This window comes from Quercus robur, chromosome 9 (genome assembly GCF_932294415.1).
Source record: "Quercus robur chromosome 9, dhQueRobu3.1, whole genome shotgun sequence".
Lineage (NCBI taxonomy): Eukaryota > Viridiplantae > Streptophyta > Magnoliopsida > Fagales > Fagaceae > Quercus > Quercus robur.
The window spans coordinates 43,055,892-43,080,171 of record NC_065542.1 but is presented as its reverse complement, the minus strand read 5'-3'; the positions used below and the strand labels follow the sequence as shown (position 1 = coordinate 43,080,171).

At 34.0% G+C, this 24,280-nt stretch overlaps 2 protein-coding genes and 1 pseudogene across 3 annotated transcripts; 2 read left to right on the top strand and 1 right to left on the bottom strand.

Annotated features, from left to right (window-relative positions):
• Positions 1-880: 880 nt before the first annotated feature.
• LOC126698528 (succinate--CoA ligase [ADP-forming] subunit beta, mitochondrial) lies at positions 881-8,054 on the top strand. The gene is made up of 12 exons (XM_050395826.1): positions 881-1,109; positions 1,623-1,733; positions 2,042-2,153; positions 3,336-3,400; positions 5,171-5,248; positions 5,420-5,494; positions 5,594-5,746; positions 5,865-5,999; positions 6,250-6,414; positions 6,822-6,944; positions 7,573-7,644; positions 7,767-8,054. The coding sequence occupies exons 1-12, from the start codon at positions 1,008-1,010 to the stop codon at positions 7,839-7,841; spliced, it is 1,266 nt and encodes a 421-aa protein (XP_050251783.1). The 5' UTR covers positions 881-1,007; the 3' UTR covers positions 7,842-8,054.
• On the top strand, positions 3,412-24,160 carry LOC126698529 (succinate--CoA ligase [ADP-forming] subunit beta, mitochondrial-like; annotated as a pseudogene).
• On the bottom strand, positions 9,407-15,111 carry LOC126698526 (long-chain-alcohol oxidase FAO2-like). Of its 2 annotated transcripts, none has more exons than XM_050395823.1 (3): positions 14,801-15,111; positions 13,940-14,212; positions 9,407-11,266 (listed from the first exon to the last, which is right to left on the bottom strand). In XM_050395823.1, exons 1-3 carry the CDS (start codon positions 15,044-15,046, stop codon positions 9,527-9,529), a joined length of 2,259 nt encoding a protein of 752 aa, XP_050251780.1. In that variant the 5' UTR covers positions 15,047-15,111; the 3' UTR covers positions 9,407-9,526. The 2 variants fall into 2 exon arrangements, with proteins under 2 accessions (XP_050251780.1, XP_050251781.1); XM_050395824.1 differs by lacking the exon at positions 14,801-15,111 and adding an exon at positions 14,633-14,783.
• Positions 24,161-24,280: the final 120 nt, after the last annotated feature.

Genomic DNA, 24,280 nt, shown 5'->3' with positions numbered 1-24,280 from the left:
TGAATTTTTAAAAATCTAATTGTTGGATTACATTTTCTTATTAGATCTTCTATACTTGCAAAATTTCAAAAATATCAAAACTTAATAGCTATGTTATCAATTAAATGTTTAAATCTCAAGTTTTTGTGATAATTATGCATAGAAAACAAGTTTAATAATTGAAAGTAAATAACATATGATATGAATAAAAATTAACATGCGTATTAAGAACATAAAGAACATACAACCTAATAGCTAGATTTCAAAATTAACTATCAATAAAAAAATATATAAGAAGTTTGAAGGGTTTCTTATTATTTTTTTATCACTTTATTTAAATGTTATTTCTTTTTTCATTTTTTATTATTTCTTTTACCACTCAAGTCTCTTTCTACCTAACTTTTGTTCAAATAATGTTTTCTATATTTACAAGTTTACTATAGCTAGGTGTTGACAAACATGACTTTCTAACACATTTGATGTAACAGAGTTTTTAGTGTTTTGGATGCTAAAATAGCATTTTACTTATTTTAGCACATTTGATGTAAAGTTAATAAATAACAAAAACATGAAAGTATAATTTTAGTCCTTAAAGTTTTAAGTTATTTTTATTTTAACTATTTACGTTTTAAAATTTCTATTTTGATTTTTTTACGTTTGATTTAGTTTTCCTTCTATTTAGTTTTTTACATTTTAAAATTTTCATTTTAACAATTGGGTAAACTTCAAGGAACATGAAGCTCAAAATGAAAAATTCGGAACTTTTATTTTTATTTTTTGAGATACAAAAATTTTGAAGCATAAATGACCAAAATAAAAAAAAACTCAAATTCAAAATAATGAATGAGGTGAAAATTAAAATGAAAATTCACTCAAAAAGGAAAAAGAAGTCAAAAGAAGAATATTATTCCAAGGCAAACTAGGGTCCCTTTCTCTCCCACATTTGAGTAATTGATTCTTGACCCGATCTCCTCCGCCTCTCTCTCTCTGTCTCTCTCTCTCTTGGATCTTCAGAAACCTTTGGAAAAATGGTGAGAGGATTGGTGAACAAGCTCGTCTCTCGTTCTCTCTCCATCGCCGGTAAATGGCAGCAACAACAGCTCCGCCGCCTCAACATCCATGAGTACCAGGTCCACTTCTCTCTCGCTCTCTCTGTGATATGTATTATGTGTGTATAAATATGGAACAATATTGAGTTTTTTCTATTTCTCTGTTTGGTTTGCGAGAAAAAAAAAAAAAGCTCGGGAAAATAAAACACTGACTTGGGTTTTAAGGCTTATAAGTTGTTATGGTTTGTAGAACTATTCAGACTGATCTAGGTACTGTATTAGGGCCAACTGAGTGAATAATGTAATTTTTATTTTATTTCCTACATTTTCTCGGCGACCAAACACAGTGTAATTCTTAGCACGGATAAAAGCTATGGTTTTTGTCTCTCTCTCTCTCTCTCTCTCTATGTGTGTGTGTGTGTGTGTGTGGAAAGTATGTGTTTTTTTTATGGGAAATATGTGATCTTTGTGCTAATTCAAGCATGTGAATTTATGAAATTGTAAATTGGTTTGGAAATTTTGATTGAATGTGGCGGTTAACTGGGTTTAAAAAAAATAATAATAATAATAATTGGGTGCATTTGTTGAAATCAGGGGGCTGAGTTGATGGGCAAATATGGGGTCAATGTTCCGAAAGGTGTTGCGGTTTCTTCTCTTGATGAAGTCAGAAAGGCGATTCAGGGTGTATTTCCCAATGAAAGCGAGGTAATTGTTTGTAATTCAGGGCATTGGGGTCTTTCTCTATTATACTTTCAACAAGAGAATAACATGTTTTTGGTGTCTGACAGAACTGAGGAAATGAGTGGAAGATATAACCTTTTTATTTCCCTCCTATGTTTTAGAAGAGCAAAGCAACTTATGCAATGTAGTTGTATTAGGTGGCCTAAATATGTTTTTTGTTTGATTGGGTTCTTATGGAAGTTTAAGATATTGTTTGCTTTTCATATTTTATATCTTCTAAGCAATTACTTAAGTGAAGAAAGGAGGATGTTAACTTTGATTCTTTGATACAGTTGGTGGTCAAAAGCCAAATTTTGGCTGGTGGAAGAGGCTTGGGAACCTTTAAAAGTGGTCTTAAGGGTGGAGTTCATATTGTTAAGGCTGATCAGGTTGAAGACTTAGCTGGTACTAAATATTATTTAGCTTATTGTGATCTATTGTTCTTGCTTTTGTTTATTTCATTTGTCTGGGATCTCATTTTATTGTCCCTCTAGTGGGTATTCAGTACGTTATTAGTAAGCTTCTAGTTCTGTTGCATGTCATTGCTTTGGCTTTATCTAGAACCAGACGAGGTCTTTTCTGTAATACATTCACCAAACCCTACCTAACGAAATCATATTAATGAAAAATCCACACTGAAGTTATATTGATTGGAATGGTTTGGTTTCATCTTTCAAATATTGATACTATGCGTTTACTATGATTATGACCTTTTCGGGACTAAGACTTGGTTGTTGTTACGTTCTTGACCTTTTTTTTTTTCTCTGGACAAATACTATGCCCTTGAGATCAAATAATCAAATCCCTAGTAGGAAAATCAGCCCCATTGCATATGCTTTATTCCCACTACATGTAAATATCATAAGCTATTTAAGGATAAACTTTCACATTGAATGAACTCTCGTTGAGGCTGTTAGATATGATAAAGCCAAATTGCTCGCCCATTTTATTTGTCATGTAGAAAGGGGAGGGAGTTTTTTATTATTATTGTGCAGGTATCCTTCTCTGTCTAAAGGATGTGTGATTACATCCTGTCATGTGGGTACAATCATCCCCTGGTTGTGTTGGAAACCTCCTAGTATATGGTCCTACGTATTACTTGTTTTAGAGAGAGGATTGTGATAGATTGAGCTGCAAGTTGAAAGGGAGTGGCGTCTTTAATGTTTGTCCTTACTACAATGCATAATAAAGTAATTGTGCAGTGCTTTTTCGTTGGAAGAGTATTTGGAGTGTTAAGGCCCTAGGAGGGTCTCCTTCTTTGTATGGCCAACAGCATGAGGAAAGATACCTACCTGTGAGTCTCTGACAATCTCATTAAGAGAGGTTATATGTTGGTAGGATGGTGTTGTTTATGTCGACGTAACGGGGAGACAGTGGATCACTTATGCTTACATTGTTTTGTTGCATGGGAGTTGTGGTGTTGTTAGCAGTTAGCTCTTATAGGATTAACTGGGTACTACTGGAGCAGGTGGTATTGATCTATAAAAGAACAAATGTTTGTTCTATATGTTTAAGAAATTTATGTCGTAATAAATCTTATGCCTTTTTCTTGGAATTCCCTTTATTTTGTAATTTTATTCCATGCAGGGAAAATGCTTGGGCAGATTCTTGTTACCAAACAAACTGGTCCCCAAGGCAAAGTTGTCAGCAAGGTTAGGCATTTTTTTATTAGTCATCTGGAACTTATAAGTTGACACATGGTCAAGCTCATTGAATAAACAAATCAGTATGCAGTTGCAAGATTGATCTCCTTGGACTCAATGGTGTTGCCATTTTCTTTTGTGTGAATGCTTGTTGTTCTGTTCTTCTGTTGCCAATGTGTTTATGTTTATATTGTATTTGAATCATCAAAAATTTTCGAAGGCATAGAACATCCTCGACATTTTTCAGATTATTGTATGATTGGATGACTGCTTTAGACAGTGTCTACTCCTTGATTTTATTTTTTCTTTTAAATCTTTTAGACGTTATTGTATTGTAATTGCAGGAAAAGCTTCAATACACCCCTTATATATTTGATTTTTCTCATTTATTGGATTAAGTTAGTTTGCTTATGAAAAGAGACTGGATTTAAATAACATTTTGTTTGACAAAGAAAGTGTTTACTCATGAAACCGTTGAAAGTAGAGTTTGTTTGGGAACAACTAATTTAGCTTAAACTGAAAACTTTTTACTGAAAGTATTGTAGATGAAACTAAAAGTTAGCTGAGATAGTACAATTGGGATCCATGAATAGTAAATAAGCTTAATAATAGTAAAAATAAGCTAAATAATAACTTATCAAAAAAGAAGAAGCTAAATAGTAAAAAAAGCTGCCTTTTTCAGCCAATGTCAAACGCAACCTTAATCAATTAGAAAAGTGATCCATGAATGTCAGCTTCAATGTTTTTCTCCCATGCTATGTCAACATAAAATGTCTTAATGCTTGTCCAGAAGTGTTATTGAGTATTCATTTTCTGTTGTGGATTAGAACAGAGGAACTGCCATAGTTTTCTAAGAACTTCCGTAGGTTGAACTCCACTGTATGGAGGAACCATGATGCCTGAACAATGATTTTTATCTTGAACTTTTGTATTAAATTCTGGTTTCAGTGTCTAAGCATCTCAAACTTGTATAAGGGTGAAACTTTATATGTAGGAGCTGCCATAGTTTTCTTTGAACTGACAAAAGTTGGAACTCCACTTTGTGGAGGAACCATGACGCATAAACAATGATGTTTGTCTTAAACTTTTATATTAAATTCTGGCTTCAGTGTGTAAGCATCTTAAACTTGTATGAGGGTGATATTAAACATGTCTAAAGGAGTTGTATAAACGGTCTAACCTGTGGAATTCCTACCAAAATTTGGCCTTGCGGCCTTTTCTTGTACTACATTAAAAAAAGACTTTTTTTGTTTTGTTTTTTTTATGTTTAATCTGCCTTACATATTAAAGATAACCTTATTGAATATTTAAATAATCTAATGTTTCTCAAAGCCCATTGAATTGTATTTGACTCCAATAAGCATTTTGTAATTATTATTTACTCAGTATTGATATGAAACATAGGCACATAGCTGGCTGTAAAAGTGATGGGTGTTTGTCTTATATTCCTATTTGTTAATTGTTCACAAGAAAAATTATAATTAATTACGATATCTGGATTAATATGAAATTATGAATAATTTGTTGTTGCTTCTCCCTTCTGTGTTGAGAATAAAAAGTAGGATCCAGCTTTTTTTCAATAAGTAAAAAGAAGGATCAAACTTAAAGAGTATGTCTTGGGTTTAGATCTTTTTTTTTCTTTATTCGTTTGTTTTCGTATATCTTTTTCCTTGTTTTGGTTCTCAGCATTGCAAATGTCAATATGCTGTATTATAAACATACAGGACTATCTAGTGCTTATTTGTTTGAGAATCAGTTTATTTCTTTTTTCCTATACAGGTATACTTGTGTGAAAAGTTGTCACTCGTCAATGAGATGTACTTTGCTATTACTCTGGATCGTAACACTGCTGGTCCGGTATGATCTCAAACTTAGTGTCTAACTTTTTATTTGATGCGATCATGTGAATGATTAGTTTTATTTCTGTCCATCATTATGTAGGACCTTTTGCCCTTATTTCTCATTAGGCATGATAGTCCTAAATGCAATAGGCTTTTACATATATTTTTTTTTTGTTTTTTTTCCCAGCTTATAATTGCCTGTAGAAAGGGGGGAACCAGCATTGAAGACCTTGCAGAAAAATTCCCTGATATGATTGTAAAGGTGGTCATCCTTCTGTTTTATTTTTGATGGCTTATGATTATTATTGACAGACTCTCCATCTGTATTGAAATGCAGCTGATGCAATGTTTGTTTTGATAGGTTCCCATTGATGTTTTTACTGGAATTACTGATGAAGATGCTGCAAAGGTTGTTGATGGCTTGGCTCCCACGGTGGCTGATAGAAAAGATTCAATTGAACAAGTGAAAAAATTATACGAACTATTTTGCAAGTGTGACTGCACACTATTGGAAGTGAGCATAACCTTTTACATTTTGGAATTGCTATCAATATTTCCATGATGGCATGTTTTTATAATTTATTTTTTCTGTTGGATATTTTAGTTGAAAATTGATGGTTGTTTTTGGATAGATCAATCCCATTGCGGAGACTGCTGATAAGCAGTTGGTAGCTGCTGATGCTAAGTTGAACTTTGATGACAATGCTGCCTTTCGTCAGAAAGAGATATTTGCTCTCCGTGATCCATCACAGGAGGATCCTCGGGAGGTGTGTGTGTGTGTGTTTTTATAATATTTATATATTTGAAATAATTGTTCATTTGTTTTTAAGAGAAGATAGTTTTCTCTGCAATTGTGAAATTTTAACCTGAGGAAGCTGGATTTTGTATCTTATGCATGTAAAAATAGACATCTCTCTCAGAGCAAAGACACAGGCTTCCAGGCGCATTAAGTTAGACTAAGCTCATGATGTAATTATTTCATTAATGGATCTTTTGTTGTGCTTTTATATTCTACAGGTAGCTGCTGCTAAAGCAGATTTAAATTACATTGGCTTAGATGGAGAGATTGGTTGCATGGTGAATGGTGCAGGATTGGCAATGGCCACCATGGACATTATAAAATTGCATGGGGGAACTCCTGCCAATTTTCTAGACGTAGGTGGGAATGCTTCTGAAGGCCAGGTACTGCATTAACATCTAGGTTTTTTTCTTATAAATTTCCTTCAGCTTATATGTCATCAACCCTTTGTGCACATTGTGCTACTCAAGTCTTTTATTTACGTAATCAGAAGCACTACATACTTTGCTCTTTAATAGCATGATAAATAGTGCTCAATATGCTGTTTGTGTTGTATTATGATGTTTTGTTTATTGGCATTTTCTTTATGGAAAAAAAAGGAAGAAACTGATAATCTATCAATGTATTTTATTGTTTGTATTTAATGGACATTTTCTGAGTCTGCCCTTGGACATATCTAAATTACCATGAATATGACTTGTTATTTTCTGTGGGAAAACAGCTTTTTAGTATCTCTCTTTCTTTTATATTTATATTTATATTTTTAAAATTCTTAATTTCTGTGGTGCAGGTGGTTGAGGCATTTAAAATATTGACTTCTGACGATAAAGTGAAAGCAATTTTAGTGAACATTTTTGGAGGAATAATGAAATGTGATGTAATAGCAAGTGGAATTGTCAATGCTGCAAAACAGGTTAGTTTGTGTCTGATTTTCTCAGGTTTATTCTCAATGGTTTCTACTTTATTGGACATGGTTAACCTTCTCATTAGTACTATGTCCTCTGGGCCATAAAGCTGTTTCATTTTGTGTTTTTAATGCTTACATTTTCTTCCTCTTATATCTGGATGATATATCATGTTATTTTGATAGGTAAGAATAATTTATTGAAAAAAATAAAAAAACTATTTCATGCCAAAAAGGTATGAATTAGCCAAAAGAATAACAAAATGACTAGAAATTATGTACAAGACAAAAGAGTCCATGAACATTGGAATTGAATCACTAGATGTGAGTCACCAAGCTCAAGACCAATCAAACAAAGTGCGAACAAAAGAGGCTAGAAAATTAATTCTGAATAAATTTTGTAAAACATTTACTAAAAGTATTTCATGGGAATTAATTTCAAAGAGATGAACGTGTTTGACACCTTTAATGAAAAATTAAATGGAAAAAGGAATGATGGCAAATACTCTTTGTGATAATTGAACTATCATAATATTTTAAATTGTTACTTTTCTTTCACCTTTAGTTTAATTTGATGACTTTATTGCCTCCAAGCCATTTGCTGAAGAGTTAACATCTGTTGGGTCTTTTTTTGAAGGTTACGCTGAAAGTACCAGTGGTGGTTCGTCTTGAAGGCACAAATGTTGACCAGGGAAAGAGAACACTAAAGGTAAACGTGAAGCCTGATATGAAATCAAACTTGGACAGAAATTCATGTCTTGAGAATCACCTTTGATAAAATTGGGAAGAAATGTATTTGGTTATTTACATTCATTACTAATTGGTCTGCAGGAAAGTGGGTTGGCATTGATTACAGCAGATGACCTTGATGATGCTGCTGAGAAAGCAGTTAAAGCATACAAGTGAGGGATCCCCCTGGTTCTCTATATAACTTTCTGTTTCAGCATTATTCTTTTTGTGGTGAAACTGATACCATCTGATTGTCCTGTTGCGGGAATACATATAGACATAATCAGTAAAATGGGAATTGATGTGAGATTCTGATCAAATCTGTAACAGTTGATAAAGCTTTCCCAATAAGGATGGCTTCCCTCAAATTATGAGAGAATTTTCTGCGTTGACCTCTCTTCTATATATATATATTTTTGAAAATATTAAGTATTTTTAACATACACACACACGGGGAGATGGGAGAAGGCTTTTTTAAAGAAACTTATAGTGGTGTATATCCAAAAGGGCCTAAACTCTTAGATACACAACACAGATTTTAAATCTCTTTAACTCACATTCATTTTTCAATGTGGGATTAACCTACTATTTTCTTTCTTCTATATATTTATTATCTGGTCCTCTTGCTAGTTTGAAACTCTTAGTTTTGGTTTCTGAATCTCTTAGTTTTTGATTTCATAATCTCCCTCATGTTCTGCTCTGGTTCAATTATTTGTTTATTTATTTATTTACTGGGAATCTAAGAGATCTGGTACAGGCTCAATCTTTAATATATATATATATATATATATATATATGATTGTAAAAAATCAGCGTGCCATAACATAATAGGAATTGTTGTGATGCCAATATGCCATCTGTAGCAGTTATGTTTGTTGCTTCCAAGCCACCGCCTCCCTGAAGCAGGGTAAACTGTCCCACTGGTCTTTAACCCCATTTTATGTCTAAAGCTAAGAAATTTAGGTGTACTGTAACCTTTCTGGATATGTTAGTTTATGATTGGATCCAACCCATGTACAAAGAATAAGAATCATCTGATATTATTAGAGGAATATATTTCATTCAAAAAAATTGAGGGGACTTCTTGCTCTATAATTGCATTTTTGCATACAATATATAGTTTTGCTGATTTAAATTACACCCTTGGGTGCGATGGTTACTTTATTAGTATAAGAGCTTGTGGGGTGTGGTGGGCAAGGGTCGAGGTTCAAGTCTTTCGGAGAGATTTTCACATACATATATATTTAGATTAATTTAGAGTAAAATTTTTATTTTGTATTAAAAAAAAATAAAAAAAACCATTGGGAAACGATACATAACCCATGTTTTACTTCTTGTGGTTTGGCCCCTAAATTTGGATTAAGATGAAACCGTTGGGGATACCTTGGTAAGTTTGGTCATAACTCCCAACTGTTTCATTTTACTCCAAAACTTAGGGGTCAAATGCTCTCACGAGTTCTACATCAATTAATTTCCAAGTGAGCTATTCACAAATTACTTGAACAACCAATTCTGGAGGCATGCCATTAATTTCCTACACTACTTTCAATTTCTAACCATATTACATTTAATGCTAGAAACATAACATTTACATAAGCCAACCACTTACTCTACTTTACTACTTTATTATTCATTGATCACAATGCCTTAGTTTATTTGAACATTTTTGTGTCACTAGACATATTGGTATAATAGTATAGGGACCAACAAAAATAACATTTTAAAGTTTAGAGACAAAAAAATTGAAACTCATGCAAACAATATTTTTATTTATAACTAAAAACTGATCCTTCACTTTTCTCATTACAGAAAAATTTATTTAAATTCATTCTAAGACTAATAAAAATACAGGATGAGAAACGTTAGTTATCCTCCACAATCTTTCCACTTTTCAAGGACTCTGCAATCCTCTTTGAAATACAATAAGCAGTGGACTCGATGGTAATCATGGGATTGATCCCAATTGCAGTAGGTAGAACACTTGCATCACATACAAATAAACCTTTTGCTTCCCAACTTTCACCATTCTCATTAACTGCACCTTCTTCCTTTGTGGCACCCATTCTACAAGATCCCATTTGATGTGCAGAACAATACATGGCCCAGTGTTCTCCCATTGACTTTGGCCCTCCAACTATTGTTACTGTATCCAAAAACTCCTCTAACTCCTTCTCCTTAATTCCTTTACATTTAATTTTCTGGCCATCACTCCTAAATGTGCCCACTTCAACAGCTCCAGCAGCAACCAAAATTCGCAAAGCTTGCCTAATCCCAACTTGAAGATTTTCTTTATCAATCTGACTTAATTGATAATTAATGACACCCTCTGTCTTCACCTCTCCAGAACCCTGATCTCTAACCAATGCAAAAAGGACAGCAGTTCTTGCATACTTTGCCATCCTCTCCTTCATGTCAAGCCCTGAAACCCATGGAAGTAAAACGCTATATGAGGCAGGTCCTAAAGCAGGACATTCTATAATGGCCCTGAGATTGGAATCCTCAGAAACCACCTTATGGAGTGAAGTAATGATCCCTCCCTCATACATTTTGCCTTTGAGGTCCGATATATGTTCTGGAAAGTATCCCCAAACCATTTGAACAGGGTGGATGTGGAGGTTCTTGCCAATATTTGGATTTTTCAAGCCACTAGAGATCATTAGAGGGGGCGTCATTATAGACCCGCATGCAGAAATTGTTACTTTAGCCTCAATTTGCAGCTTCTTTGTGACATTCTTACTCAAAGAAGTTGCAATCACCCCCAAGCATTTCTTTCTCGTCCTTCCATTCTCCAATATGAATCTCTCAACTTTGCATCCTGTTAAGATTACTGCACCACAGTCCACAGCATCTACTAGCCAAGTTGAATCAGTGCCTTTCTTGTCTCCTGTTCTACAACCAAAATTACAAGAACCACAGTAATGATCTGCTGAAGAGTTCCTTGAGACTGCCTCAACTTTCAAACCAAGATTCTCACACCCTTTTTTGATTACTTGATTCTGAAAGCCTTCTTCCACACACTTATCTGTGACACCAATCCTCTTACAAACGGCATCCATGGCAAATCGATAGTTAGGGCTAGCATAAAGTGGGATCTTATGATCCACAGACCATTCTCGGAGAATTGAATCTGGTGTTTTGATACATGCAGACCAGTTTATAGCAGAGCCTCCACCCACTGTGGAGCCGGCAAAGATCATATGTTTCCCATCAATAGTTGATAAAATTCCACCTGACTCATATAGCTCATTCATGGCAGGACCTTCTAGGGAAGAAAAATCTTCAGGTACAAAATAATTCCCTTTCTCAAGGACGACTACTTTTTGGCCAGAGCTTGCAAGAACCGCAGCTGCAACCCCTCCACCACAACCAGAACCAACAACAATGACATCACATTTGATCTTGCACGCATTCTGCTCTGTATCTTCAGTGACTTCAAGGCCTTTTTGAGTGAGAGACTGAACAAATGTGGAGTTTGTTTCATAAATAGTTTCTATGACTCCCTTCTGAAGAGGCCTTTCCTTTCGGTGTCTGGTCAACTTTTCCCTATTGTCAACATGGTATCCAACTGCTTCCCACGATGCATTTTCTGAATTTTCGTCAGCCTGCAGTAAGTAGAAAAATGGGGGAAGAAACTCAATAACTTGTAGAGAGAGAAAAGAGAGAAGTGGAAGCAAGAGTTTTACTGGCCTACATCCATGGTGAAAAGCCCTTGACGGCTACATCTTTTATGTATATTTGTTTATCACAATGAACCCAATAAAGGGCTTATATAATAAAGAACCCTAGACCAACCCTCAAGTTAGTTTGCTTGTGCTACAAGTGTATCAATCTACAATAGGTTTGAGTCTCTTGAACCATAAAATCTCAAGCACATAAGTAAAAATTAATAACTTTTCATTGCTTGATCAAGAATTCGAGATATACCCAGGGCCGGCTTAAGGCCTAGGCAAGTTAGGCCTAGGCCTAAGGCCCCACTAAAAAAAAAAAATTTCCTTGGAAAAAAAGGCCTCACTTTTCATAGTTAAAGGCCCAAATTTTTATAAAATTATATATATTTTCTAAAGGTTGTACATTTTTTTTATTAGTGATGTACAAATTTTACTATTGGCTTACAAATTGCCATGTTATTAATCACAAAAAACGTGATATAAACATTCATTAGTTAAATTGATGGAGTTCATCAATGAGAGACAATATCACATTATATTTTAAACATTTTATAGTGCTTTTAATTAGCACATTTTTCTTTTTCATTTTTATTAAAACTCTCAAAGTATAAGACCAATAGAACCTTAATTCAATTGAAACCCTAAAATATTTCAAAAAGATGTTGCAAATGTGTTAAATCATCAATTATAGATTAATTTCCCCTAATAGTTTGAGATTTTGATTTTTGTAAATTAATATCCTACAAAACCATACACCAAATAATATTTATCTCTCTCTCTCTCTCTCAAAATCAAAATATAAAATTAAAAATTAGATTACAACTTTATTTAACTATGCATCGTCTTATATCCAAAATAAAGTATCTTTTTCAATCGCAATATATTTTTATTTCTTTTTATTAATATTTATAATTCAACTATGATATTCAATTCACTATATGAAATTAACATTAGTCCAGTTGGTATTATTTATGTATTTAATGTATCAAATTAACCTTAATTTGATTAGTATTAAATAATTTTGTTTAATTAATATTTATATATTAAAGGCCCCACATAAATTTTTCGCCTTAGGCCCCAAATTATGTTGGGCCGCCCCTGGATATACCTAAAATTATCCGATGTCTTAGTATGAAATATTTAAAATCTGACATAAATAAAAGAACATATGAATCTCCTCTCAGCCCTTAGATAACTAGGGAAACTTGCTAGATCATGCTTAGTTTCTTTGAAAATATCATATTTTTGTCTCCTGTTTATTTTATAGAGGTCATTTAGGAAACGAATATAACATTCCAAAAAAAAAAAAAAAAAAGACTCATAAGATGGTTCTTAAAAAAATTAGAGTTCAGAATGAAGTCTTCGCTAAGCTGATTTTTTGAAAATAAAAAGAAATTGAAAAGAGAGAAATTAAAAAAGAAAAACGAAAAGGCATTCAAACCTTTTTTATAAGTCAAAATAGAGATCAAAGTTGACACTGAAGTTTTCCAATATCTCATTTCAAAACAGTTATAAGAGTATGACACAAATAAATTTGGTGGTTAAGAAATGTAGTAGGTTTGAGGCAATAATGCAGAAACTGCAAATCGCAACGCCCAACCATACATCAGTAATAAGGTAGGTATGCCACACCCAGGAAGTTAATTCTGTCTTCTGCTTCCTCCATTATTCTCAAAACCACAACCAATAATAACATGACAACAGTAATGAGACATGTTCACAAAAATGAATAAACACAGTTGTCTTGTCACAGTAATGGGTCCGGGTGCAGAAAGAATTAAATAATAAGTAAATTACAGGTGGATTCACATTTATTGAAGAAAAAGAAACATTTTTGAAAAGTTAATTTTGTTACAAAAATTCCCTTCTCTCTCTTCTTCCCTTCTCACTCCTCCTTCTCTCTTGGTCTCTCACTCTTTCGGCCTTTGGTTCTACTTTTCCTTCCTTTGTTTTTGGTTGTATCTGGGTTGCTTTGGTGAATGGGTTCAATTTGGAACGTGAAAAGCTTGAAAATTTGGCTTGGGTTTGAAATTTGGGTATTTGGATGGTGGTTTTTGTAGATCTGAAAAAAAAAATGAAAAAACTCAAAAAGTACCGGCTGAGAAAAGTACCAGCTGAGGAAAGGGAGATGAAAGAACTTAAAAGGGTATTTTGGTTCTGTTGTAAAATGCCCATTTTTTTTTTTTCTTGACTGACACTTTAGTGTCACGTTGGGCTTTTTTCTACTCTCAAAAAGCAACTATATTTTATTAATAAAAAATTCAACCTTAACGGGTGCTGAACAACATCAAACACTTGCCAACACGTTTGCAAAAAACCTTTTTGTAGAAATTAATGTTCAAAACATGATATTTGACATATACTTTAAAACTCAAAGATAAATTATGCGTTTTCAGATTTTTTTTTTCTTCTTTTTTCCCCCCTATGTGTTGTTTTAAAAGCCCAACAACAAGAAAAAGAAGCCACTAAAACAATAATTTTCAAAACTTTCTTGCTCTATTTTTCTTTTTAAATGTTTATAAGATCCAGAAAAAAAAAAAAATTGGACATAAATACAGAGAAATAGAGTAAGGGTGAGATCATGGCATAGTGAGTGAAAAGAATTACCCTTGAAAAGAAGGTATACAAGCAGAAGATTTTAATCATGACAAACACCAATCTACAGGGTAGCAGAAGCCTTTTCCTTGTCCAACTCTTGAAATTCTCTTCTCTCTTCTCCAGAGACATATCAGAGAACTTAAGAATAAATGGCCATCTCCAATCAAGGCAACTAAATCCACAAAGTAATAGTGTCCCTAATCTGAACGAGAGTATCTTCAGAAATATTCTCAATAAAACCACAGCCCATGGAAGACACCTCTTCACAATCAACTCTGCCACCTGTTTTTCCATTCATAGAGAGAGAACATATTATACATGTTCATTACTTGAAGACCAATATTGTCAAAGACTAAAAATCTCAGATATAACACTTCCTTCACTCATAAAATCATGAGGCCACAACAAATTTTAGCACTACTTGTAATGTGTGTATAATAAAAGTGAGGTCAGTGAAGTCGTATCACATGTCACAATTTCGATCTCAATTGTTACAAAAATTTGTGCTGCATGTAAGATTGTTACAGTATGTTGTGATTCATATACAATTAAAGTGATATGGTTGTGGTGGCACGTAAAAATAATGCTGTACTAATCACAATTTTCCTGCCGTGAAATTTATTGTTTAAATATGGAATATAAAAAAATAAAAAAGAATACGAGAGAGAGAGAGAGAGAGGAGGATTTGAAGTCAAATCAAACCCAGTTTTTTTGTTGATGTGAGGTGGTTTGGAATGTCCAGTGGCACTGGCAAGCTCCACCCTTGGAATAGAAGTATTAGTTTTGAAGAAAAGATAGATAGAAAGAAAAAGATGTATTATTGAATATGAAAACAAAGACAGGATAATATAGAGAATAAGACAAACTTGCCTCATCGGGGAGTGGAGGTTGAGACCCAGAAGCTCTGTAAAAGGATTGAAGAGACTTCTGGTCAACTGGGTTCTCCTTGTCCTTGTCGATGCTATCACATGGCATTGAAAGAGGAGGGATGCAAGCCTCACACATGGCAGCCAATGTTTGGATCTGACCTGCAGAGAAACCATGGCTGTACGTACAACCCTGTTTCCTCTTCCCACTCAAAAGTGGATGACTAGTACTGCTCTCTTTTCCCTCCATCTCTCTCTCTCTCTCTCAAAATATATCTTTCTTTCCAATCTTTTTTTTCTTAGTCTTTCTGAGTTATCTCTCTCTTTTTATAACTTTTTTATAGAGTATTCTACTCTATCAATATACGTGTTGATGCTACATTGGTGTATTTTTTTTAAGCTGATGGTTTTGCAGATACCAGATAGATAGAGACAGATGGCCATGGGTCCATAAAACCGTTATGTTTTAATTATTTTTTTGTTTCTCCTCTCTCTCAAGTTTTTGTTTTAAGGAAAATTATTAAGTACTCCTTTGTAAATGTGTATTTTTTCCTTTTACATGAATGATGGGTCTCACCATAAATTTAATTAATGGAACCCATCATTCTTATGAGAGGATGAAGTATTTATAATACTCCGGAAATATATAATAATTTCCCTTGTTTTAAATGAAGAAAAGAGACTTTTCCTAATTAAATGTTAATATTAACACAAAAAAGCCTATTGTTTTGTTTTTTCACACCCCAAAAATATGTTACTTTACAATGCCGAAACAGTTCACACTTATGACTTTTTTTTAAGATAGTTTCACACTTATGACTTTTTTTTAAGATAGTTTCAACTATGTCGTTCGTTCCTGATGATAACTCCTGATAACTTATGCTTTACTTTCATGCAAATAATTCTACTCTCACACACAATGGTTATTATATGTGCTAGATTGCAGAGTTGTGAAAAAAAAAATCCATAACAGAATAATAATAGATGCCCAATCACAATATGCTAATAACGGTGACAGAGTGTGTTTTACTAAAATTATTCCTTTAAAAATTCTAGACCATAAATTTTTTTTATCACAACTTTACCACAATTGTGATGTGGCAAATTGTGAATGGTAGAGAAAAAAATCGGAAGTTCATATGTGTGTCTCTCTGTGTGTCCATGTGTGTGTGTGGGGAAAGTATGTGTTTTTTTTATGGGAAATATGTGATCTTTGTGCTAATTCAAGCATGTGAATTTGTGAGATTGTAAATTTGTTTGGAAATTTTGATTGGATGTGGCGGTTAAATGGGTTTTATAAAAATAAAAAAAACTAATTGGGTGCATCTGTTGAAATCAGGGGGCTGAGTTGATGGGCAAATATGGGGTCAATGTTCCGAAAGGTGTTGCGGTTTCTTCTCTTGATGAAGTCAGAAAGGCGATTCAGGGTGTATTTCCCAATGAAAACGAGGTAATTGTTTGTAATTCAGGCATTGGGGTCTTTCTCTATTATACTTTCAACAAGAGAATAACATGTTTTTGGTGTCTGACAGAACTGAGGAAATGAGTGGAAGATATAACTTTTTTATTTCCCTCCTATGTTTTAGAAGAGAAAAGCAACTTATGCAATGGAGTTGTATTTTTAAAAAAAAAAAAAAAAAATTGTATTAGGCGGCCTAAATATGTTTTTTGTTTGATTGGGTTCTGATGGAAGTTTAAGATATTGTTTGCTTTCATATTCTATATCTTCTAAGCAATCACTCTTAAGTGAAGAAAGGAGGATGCTAACTTTGATTCTTTGATACAGTTGGTGGTCAAAAGCCAAATTTTGGCTGGTGGAAGAGGCTTGGGAACCTTTAAAAGTGGTCTTAAGGGTGGAGTTCATATTGTTAAGGCTGATCAGGTTGAAGACATAGCTGGTACTAAATATTATTTAGCTTATTGTGATCTATTGTTCTTGCTTTTGTTTATTTCATTTGTCTGGGATCTCATTTTATTGTCCCTCTAGTGGGTATTTAGTACGTTATTAGTAAGCTTCTAGTTCTGTTGCATGTCATTGCTTTGGCTTTATCTTTTTTTTTTTTATAAGTAACGGAAAATATATATTAAAGAAGAACACAGCCCGTACATAGGAAATGTACTAGACAGGCAAAAACATCAAGAAACTAAATTACAATGATCAAACAAAACAGGAAGAGAAAAACAAGAAAAAGAAGGTAAAACTAAACACCATTCAAGAAGAATAAAAAGGAAAAAAGGCTTAAACTCAAGAATGGACCGTTCGCGACCCTCAAAACTTCTAGCATTCCGTTCCCACCAGATACACCACATCAAACAGTGTGGCATCATCCTCCATATAACTATATTACGATGACGCTTGAAGTTGCATGACCAACATTCCAACAAATCCATTACCCTTTGCAGCATCGCCCAACAAATACCAGACAAGCAAAAGACCATACTCCACATCTCAAAAGCTAAAGGACAATGAAGGAGGAGATGATCAACAGATTCCCCACACCTTTTGCACATAAAACACCACTCAAGAACAACAAAATGCCTCTTCCGAAGGTTATCAATAGTTAGAATCTTGCCTAAAGCAGCAGTCCAAGAGAAAAAAGCTACCCAGGGGGAACTTTTGATTGCCACATCATTTTCCACGGGAAAGAAGTGGCGGTAGAGGGGGATAGGGAGTGATAATACCCACTCACCATGAAACCCCGACTGCTGGCTGGCTTTCAACAAAGTTTATCAAAACCAACACCTCGCTCCTTAGTGGAATAGATCAAAACCATACACGAATCCAAAGATTGTGACTCTTGATCATTCACTAAGAGGCGAAATTGTAAGTCCCAAAAAATTCTCCCATTTGCATAGCACATAACCTCAGAGACCAAAGCATCCCTTGTCCTACTAATATTATATAAATCTAGAAACGCCTCCTTAAGATGATGATCCCTACACCACACATCAACCCAAAATTTCACACGAGTACCATCACCCACATCATACCGAAGGAACTTAGAAAAATTCAGCCAGCCTCTTCTAATGGACTTCCACATACAAACACCATATGCCCCAGACACGGATTTTGTACACTAACCACCCCACTCATTCCCATACTTCGCCCATAAGACCCTTCTCCAAAGGGCATCATTCTCCACACCGTAACGCCACAACCATTTGGCTAATAAGGCAGAATTAAACCTTCTCAAGCACCGAATGCCTAGCCCTCCATTCTTCATTGGCCTACATACCTTCGACCAATTAACTAAATGAAGTTTACGTACAACCTCATCCAAAAGAGGTTTGTGGACCTCGTACTCTGAGTATAATTGCCTATAAAAATGAGAAATGCACCCCTCAATGATCCCCTGATCCGTGGATAACTCTTCATCCACCATAAGCCTATCAATGGTATTGCATCTTCTATGATAATTTGCAATACAATGAAAAAATTTTGTGCTCCTGTCTCCCTCTTTAAGAAAAAGAGCCCTAGATTTCTGCCTCCAGCAGATTTCTTCTAACAAGGTTGTTTTTTCTAACTCTCCACGAATTCGATCCTTTTCCATACTCTCCTCCGTTGTTCTAACCAGATGAGGTCTATTTCTGTAATACAGAAATCATATTAATGAAAAATCCACACTGAAGTTATATTGATTGGAATGGTTTGGTTTCATCTTTCAAATATTGATACTATGTGTTTACTATGATTATGACCTTTTTGGGACTAAGACTTGGTTGTTGTCATGTTCTTGACCTTTTTTTTCTCTTTGGACAAATACTATGCCCTTGAGATCAAATAATCAAATCCCTAGTAGGAAAATTAGCCCCATTGCATATTCTTTATTCCTACTACATGTAAATATCATAAGCTATTTAAGGATAAACTTTCACATTGAATGAACTCTCGTTGAGGCTATTAGATATGATAAAGCCAAATTGCTCGCCCATTTTATTTGCCATGTAGAAAGGGGAGGGAGTTTTTTATTATTATTGTGCAGGTATCCTTCTCTGTCTAAAGGATGTGTGATTGCATCCTTTCATGTGGGTACAATCATCCCCTGGTTGTGTTGGAAACCTCCTAGTTTATGGTCCTATGTATTGCTTGTTTTAGAGAGAGGATTGTGATAGATTGAGCTGCAAGTTGAACGGGAGTGGCGTCTTTAATGTTTGTCCTTACTACAATGCATAATAAAGTAATTGTGCAGTGCTTTTTCCTTGGAAGAGTATTTGGAGTGTTAAGGCCCTAGGAGGGTCTCCTTCTTTGTATGGCCAACAGCATGAGGAAAGATACCTACCTGTGAGTCTCTGAAAATCTCATTAAGAGAGGTTACATGTTGGTAGGATGGTGTTGTTTATGTCGACGTAACAGGGAGACAGTGGATCACTTATGCTTACATTGTTTTGTTGCATGGGAGTTGTGGTGTCATTAGCAGTTTGCTCTTATAGGATTAACTGGGTACTACTGGAGCAAGTGGTATTGATCTATAAAAGAACAAATGTTTGTTCTATATGTTTAAGAAATTTATGTCATAATAAATCTTATGCCTTTTTCATGGAATTCCCTTTATTTTGTAATTTTATTCCATGCAGGGAAAATGCTTGGGCAGATTCTTGTTACCAAACAAACTGGTCCCCAAGGCAAAGTTGTCAGCAAGGTTAGGCATTTTTTTATTAGTCATCTGGAACTTATAAGTTGACACATGGTCAAGCTCATTGAATAAACAAATCAGTATGCAGTTGCAAGATTGATCTCCTTGGACTCAATGGTGTTGCCATTTTCTTTTGTGTGCATGCTTGTTGTTCTGTTCTTCTGTTGCCAATGTGTTTGTGTTTATATTGTATTTGAATCATCAAAAATTTTCGAAGGCATAGAACATCCTCAACATTTTTCAGATTATTGTATGATTGGATGACTGCTTTAGACAGTGTCTACTCCTTGATTTTATTTTTTCTTTTAAATTTCTTAGACATTATTGTATTGTAATTGCAGGAAAAGCTTCAATACACCCCCTATATATTTGATTTTTCTCATTTATTGGATTAAGTTAGTTTGCTTATGAAAAGAGACTGGATGTAAATAACATTTTGTTTGACAAAGAAAGTGTTTACTCATGAAACCGTTGAAAGTTTTTATAGGCATACTTAGAGTTCGTTTGGGAACAACATATTTAGCTTAAATTGAAAACTTTTTGTTGAAAGTATTGTAGATAAAGCTAAAAGCTAGTTGAAATAGTATAATGGGATCTATGAATAGTAAATAAGCTGAATAGTAGCAAAAATAAGCTAAATAGTAACTTATCAAAAAAGAAGCTAAATAGTAAAAAAAGCTGCCTTTTTCAGCCAATGTCAAATGCAACCTTAATCAATTAGAAAAGTGATCCATGAGTGTCAGCTTCAATGTTTTTCTCCCATGCTATGTCAACATAAAATGTCTTAATGCTTGTCCAGAAGTGTTATTGAGTATTCATTTTCTGTTGTGGATTAGAATGGAGAAAATTTATACATAGGAACTGCCATAGTTTTCTAAGAACTTCCGTAGGTTGAACTCCACTGTATGGAGGAAACATGAAGCCTGAACAATGATTTTTATCTTGAACTTTTGTATTAAATTCTGGTTTCAGTGTCTAAGCATCTCAAACTTGTATAAGGGTGAAATATATGTAGGAGCTGCCATAGTTTTCTTTGAACTGACAAAAGTTGGAACTCCACTTTGTGGAGGAACCATGACGCTTAAACAATGATGTTTGTCTTAAACTTTTATATTAAATTCTGGTTTCAGTGTTTAAGCATCTTAAACTTGTATGAGGGTGATATTAAACATGTCTAAAGGAGTTGTATAAACGGTCTAACCTGTGGAATTCCTACCAAAATTTGGCCTTGCGGCCTTTTCTTGTACTACATTAAAAAAATACTTTTTTTGTTTTGTTTTTTTAATGTTTAATCTGCCTTACATATTAAAGATAACCTAATCGAATATTTAAATAATCTAGTGTTTCTGAAAGCCCATTGAATTGTATTCGACTCCAATAAGCATTTTTGTAATTATTATTTACTCAGTATTGATATGAAACATAGGCACATAGCAGGCTGTAAAAGTGATGGGTGTTTGTCTTATATTCCCATTTGTTAATTGTTCACAAGAAAAATTATAATTAATTACAATATCTGGATTAATATGAAATTATGAATAATTTGTTGTTGCTTCTCCCTTCTGTGTTGAGAATAAAAAGTAGGATCCAACTTTTTTTCGATAAGTAAAAAGAAGGATCGAACTTAAAGAGTATGTCTTGGGTTTAGATCTTTTTTTTTTCTTTATTCGTTTGTTTTCGTATATCTTTTTCCTTGTCTTGGTTCTCAGCATTGCAAATGTCAATATGCTGTATTATAAGCATACAGGACTATCTAGTGCTTATTTGTTTGAGAATCAGTTTATTTCTTTTTTCCTATACAGGTACTTGTGTGAAAAGTTGTCACTCGTGAATGAGATGTACTTTGCTATTACTCTGGATTGTAACACTGCTGGTCCGGTATGGTTTCAAACTTAGTGTCTAACTTATTATTTGATGCGATCATGTGAATGATTAGTTTTATTTCTGTCCATCATTATGTAGGACTTTTTGCCCCTATTTCTCATTAGGCATGATGGTCCTAAATGCAATATGCTTTTAAATATATTTATATATATATATATATATATATTTTCCCAGCTTATAATTGCCTGTAGAAAGGGGGGAACCAGCATTGAAGACCTTGCCGAAAATTTCCCTGATATGATTGTAAAGGTGGTCATCCTTCTGTTTTATTTTTGATGGCTTATGATTATTATTGACAGACTCTCCATCTGTATTGAAATGCAGCTGATGCAATGTTTGTTTTGATAGGTTCCCATTGATGTTTTTACTGGAATTACAGATGAAGATGCTGCAAAGGTTGTTGATGGCTTGGCTCCCACGGTGGCTGTTAGAAAAGATTCAATTGAACAAGTGAAGAAATTATACGAACTATTTTGCAAGTGTGACTGCACACTATTGGAAGTGAGCATAACCTTTTACATTTTGGAAGTGCTATCAATATTTCCATGATGGCATGTTTTTATAATTTATTTTTTCTGTTGGATATTTTAGTTGAAAATTGATGGTTGTTTTTGGATAGATCAATCCCATTGCGGAGACTGCTGATAAGCAGTTGGTAGCTGCTGATGCTAAGTTGAACTTTGATGACAATGCTGCCTTTCGTCAGAAAGAGATATTTGCTCTCCGTGATCCATCACAGGAGGATCCTCAGGAGGTGTGTGTGTTTTTTTTAATATTTATATATTTGAAATGATTGTTCATTTGTTTTTAAGGTAAGATAGTTGTCTCTGCAATTGTGAAATTTTAACCAGAGGAAGCTGGATTTTGTATCTTATGCATGTAAAAATAGACACCTCTCTCACAGCAAAGACACAAGCTTCCAGGCGCATTAAGTTAGACTAAGCTCATGATGTAATTATTTCATTAATGGATCTTTTGTTGTGCTTTTATATTCTACAGGTAGCTGCTGCTAAAGCAGATTTAAATTACATTGGCTTAGATGGAGAGATTGGTTGCATGGTGAATGGTGCAGGATTGGCAATGGCCACAATGGACATTATTAAATTGCATCGGGAACTCCTGCCAATTTTCTAGACATAGGTGGGAATGCTTCTGAAGGCCAGGTACTGCATTAACATCTAGGTTTTTTTCTTATAAATTTCCTTCAGCTTATATGTCATTAACCCTTTGTGCACATTGTGCTACTCAAGTCTTTTATTTACGTAATCAGAAGCACTACATACTTTGCTCTTTAATAGCATGATAAATACTGCTCAATATGCTGTTTGTGTTGTTTTATGATGTTTTGTTTATTGGCATTTTCTTTATGGAAAAAAAAAAGGAAGAAACTGATAATCTATCAATGTATTTTATTGTTTGTATTGTTTAATGGACATTTTCTGAGTCTGTCCTTGGACATATCTAAATTACCATGAATATGTCTTGTTATTTTCTGTGGGAAAACAGCTTTTTAGTATCTCTCTTTCTTTTATATTTATATTTATATTTTTAAAATTCTTAATTTTTGTGGTGCAGGTGGTTGAGGCATTTAAAATATTGACTTCTAACGATAAGGTGAAAGCAATTTTAGTGAACATTTTTGGAGGAATAATGAAATGTAATGTAATAGCAAGTGGAATTGTCAATGCTGCAAAACAGGTTAGTTTGTGTTCGATTTTCTCAGGTTCATTCTCAACGGTTTCTACTTTCTTGGACATGGTTAACCTTCTCATTAGTACTATGTCCTCTGGGCCATAAAGCTGTTTCATTTTGTGTTTTTAATGCTTACATTTTCTTCCTCTTATATTTTGATGATATATCATGTTTTTTTGATAGGTAAGAATAATTTATTGAAAAAAATAGAAAACTATTTCGTGCAAAAAAGGCATGAATTAGCCAAAAGAAAAACAAAATGACTAGAAATTATGTACAAGACAAAAGAGTCCATGAACATTGGAATTGAATCACTAGATGTGAGTCACCAAGTTCAAGACCAATCAAACAAAGTGCGTACAAAAGAGGCTAGAAAATAAATTCTGAATAAATTTTGTAAAACATTTACTAAAAGTATTTCATGGGAATTAATTTCAGAGAGATGAACGTTTTTGACACCTTTAATGAAAAATTAAATGGAAAAAGGAATGATGGCAAAGACTCTTTGTGATAATTGAACCATCATAACATTTTAAATTGTTACTTTTCTTTCACCTTTACTTTAATTTAATGACTTTATTGCCTCCAAGCCATTTGCTGAAGAGTTAACATCTGTTGGGTCTTTTTTTGAAGGTTATGCTGAAAGTACCAGTGGTGGTTTGTCTTGAAGGCACAAATGTTGACCAGGGGAAGAGAACACTGAAGGTAAACGTGAAGCCTGATATGAAATCAAACTTGGACAGAAATTCATGTCTTGAGAATCACCTTTGATAAAATTGGGAATAAATGTATTTGGTTATTTACATCCATTACTAATTGGTCTGCAGGAAAGTGGGTTGGCGTTGATTACAGCAGATGACCTTGATGATGCTGCTGAGAAAGCAGTTAAGGCATACAAGTGAGGGATCCCCCTGGTTCTCTATATAACTTTCTGTTTCAGCATTATTCTTTTTGTGGTGAAACTGATACCATCTGATTGTCTTGTTGCGGGAATACATATAGACATAGTCAGTAAAATGGGAAATGATGTGAGATTCTGATCGAATCTGTAACAGTTGATAAAGCTTTCCCAATAAGGATGGTTCCCTCAAATTATGAGAGAATTTTCGGCGTTGACCTCTCTTCTATATATTTTTTATCTGGTCCTCTTTCTAGTTTGAAGCTCTTAGTTTTGGTTTCTGAATCTCTTAGTTTTTGATTTCATAATCTCCCTCATGTTCTGCCCTGGTTCAATTATTTGTTTATTTATTTATTTATTTACTGGGAATCTAAGA

Bases quoted from the DNA above. Each gene is read 5' to 3' on its own strand.
- LOC126698528 (XM_050395826.1), top strand. From the start codon at position 1,008: ATGGTGAGAGGATTGGTGAACAAGCTCGTCTCTCGTTCTCTCTCCATC. The intron at 1,734-2,041 runs GTAATTGTTTGT...TCTTTGATACAG, and splicing joins TATTTCCCAATGAAAGCGAG to TTGGTGGTCAAAAGCCAAAT. The intron at 5,495-5,593 runs GTGGTCATCCTT...TTGTTTTGATAG, and splicing joins TCCCTGATATGATTGTAAAG to GTTCCCATTGATGTTTTTAC.
- LOC126698526 (XM_050395823.1), bottom strand. From the start codon at position 15,046: ATGGAGGGAAAAGAGAGCAGTACTAGTCATCCACTTTTGAGTGGGAAG. The intron at 14,213-14,800 runs GCAAGTTTGTCT...ATGGAAAAACAG, and splicing joins AACCTCCACTCCCCGATGAG to GTGGCAGAGTTGATTGTGAA. The intron at 11,267-13,939 runs GTAATTCTTTTC...TACTTACTGCAG, and splicing joins TGTATACCTTCTTTTCAAGG to GCTGACGAAAATTCAGAAAA.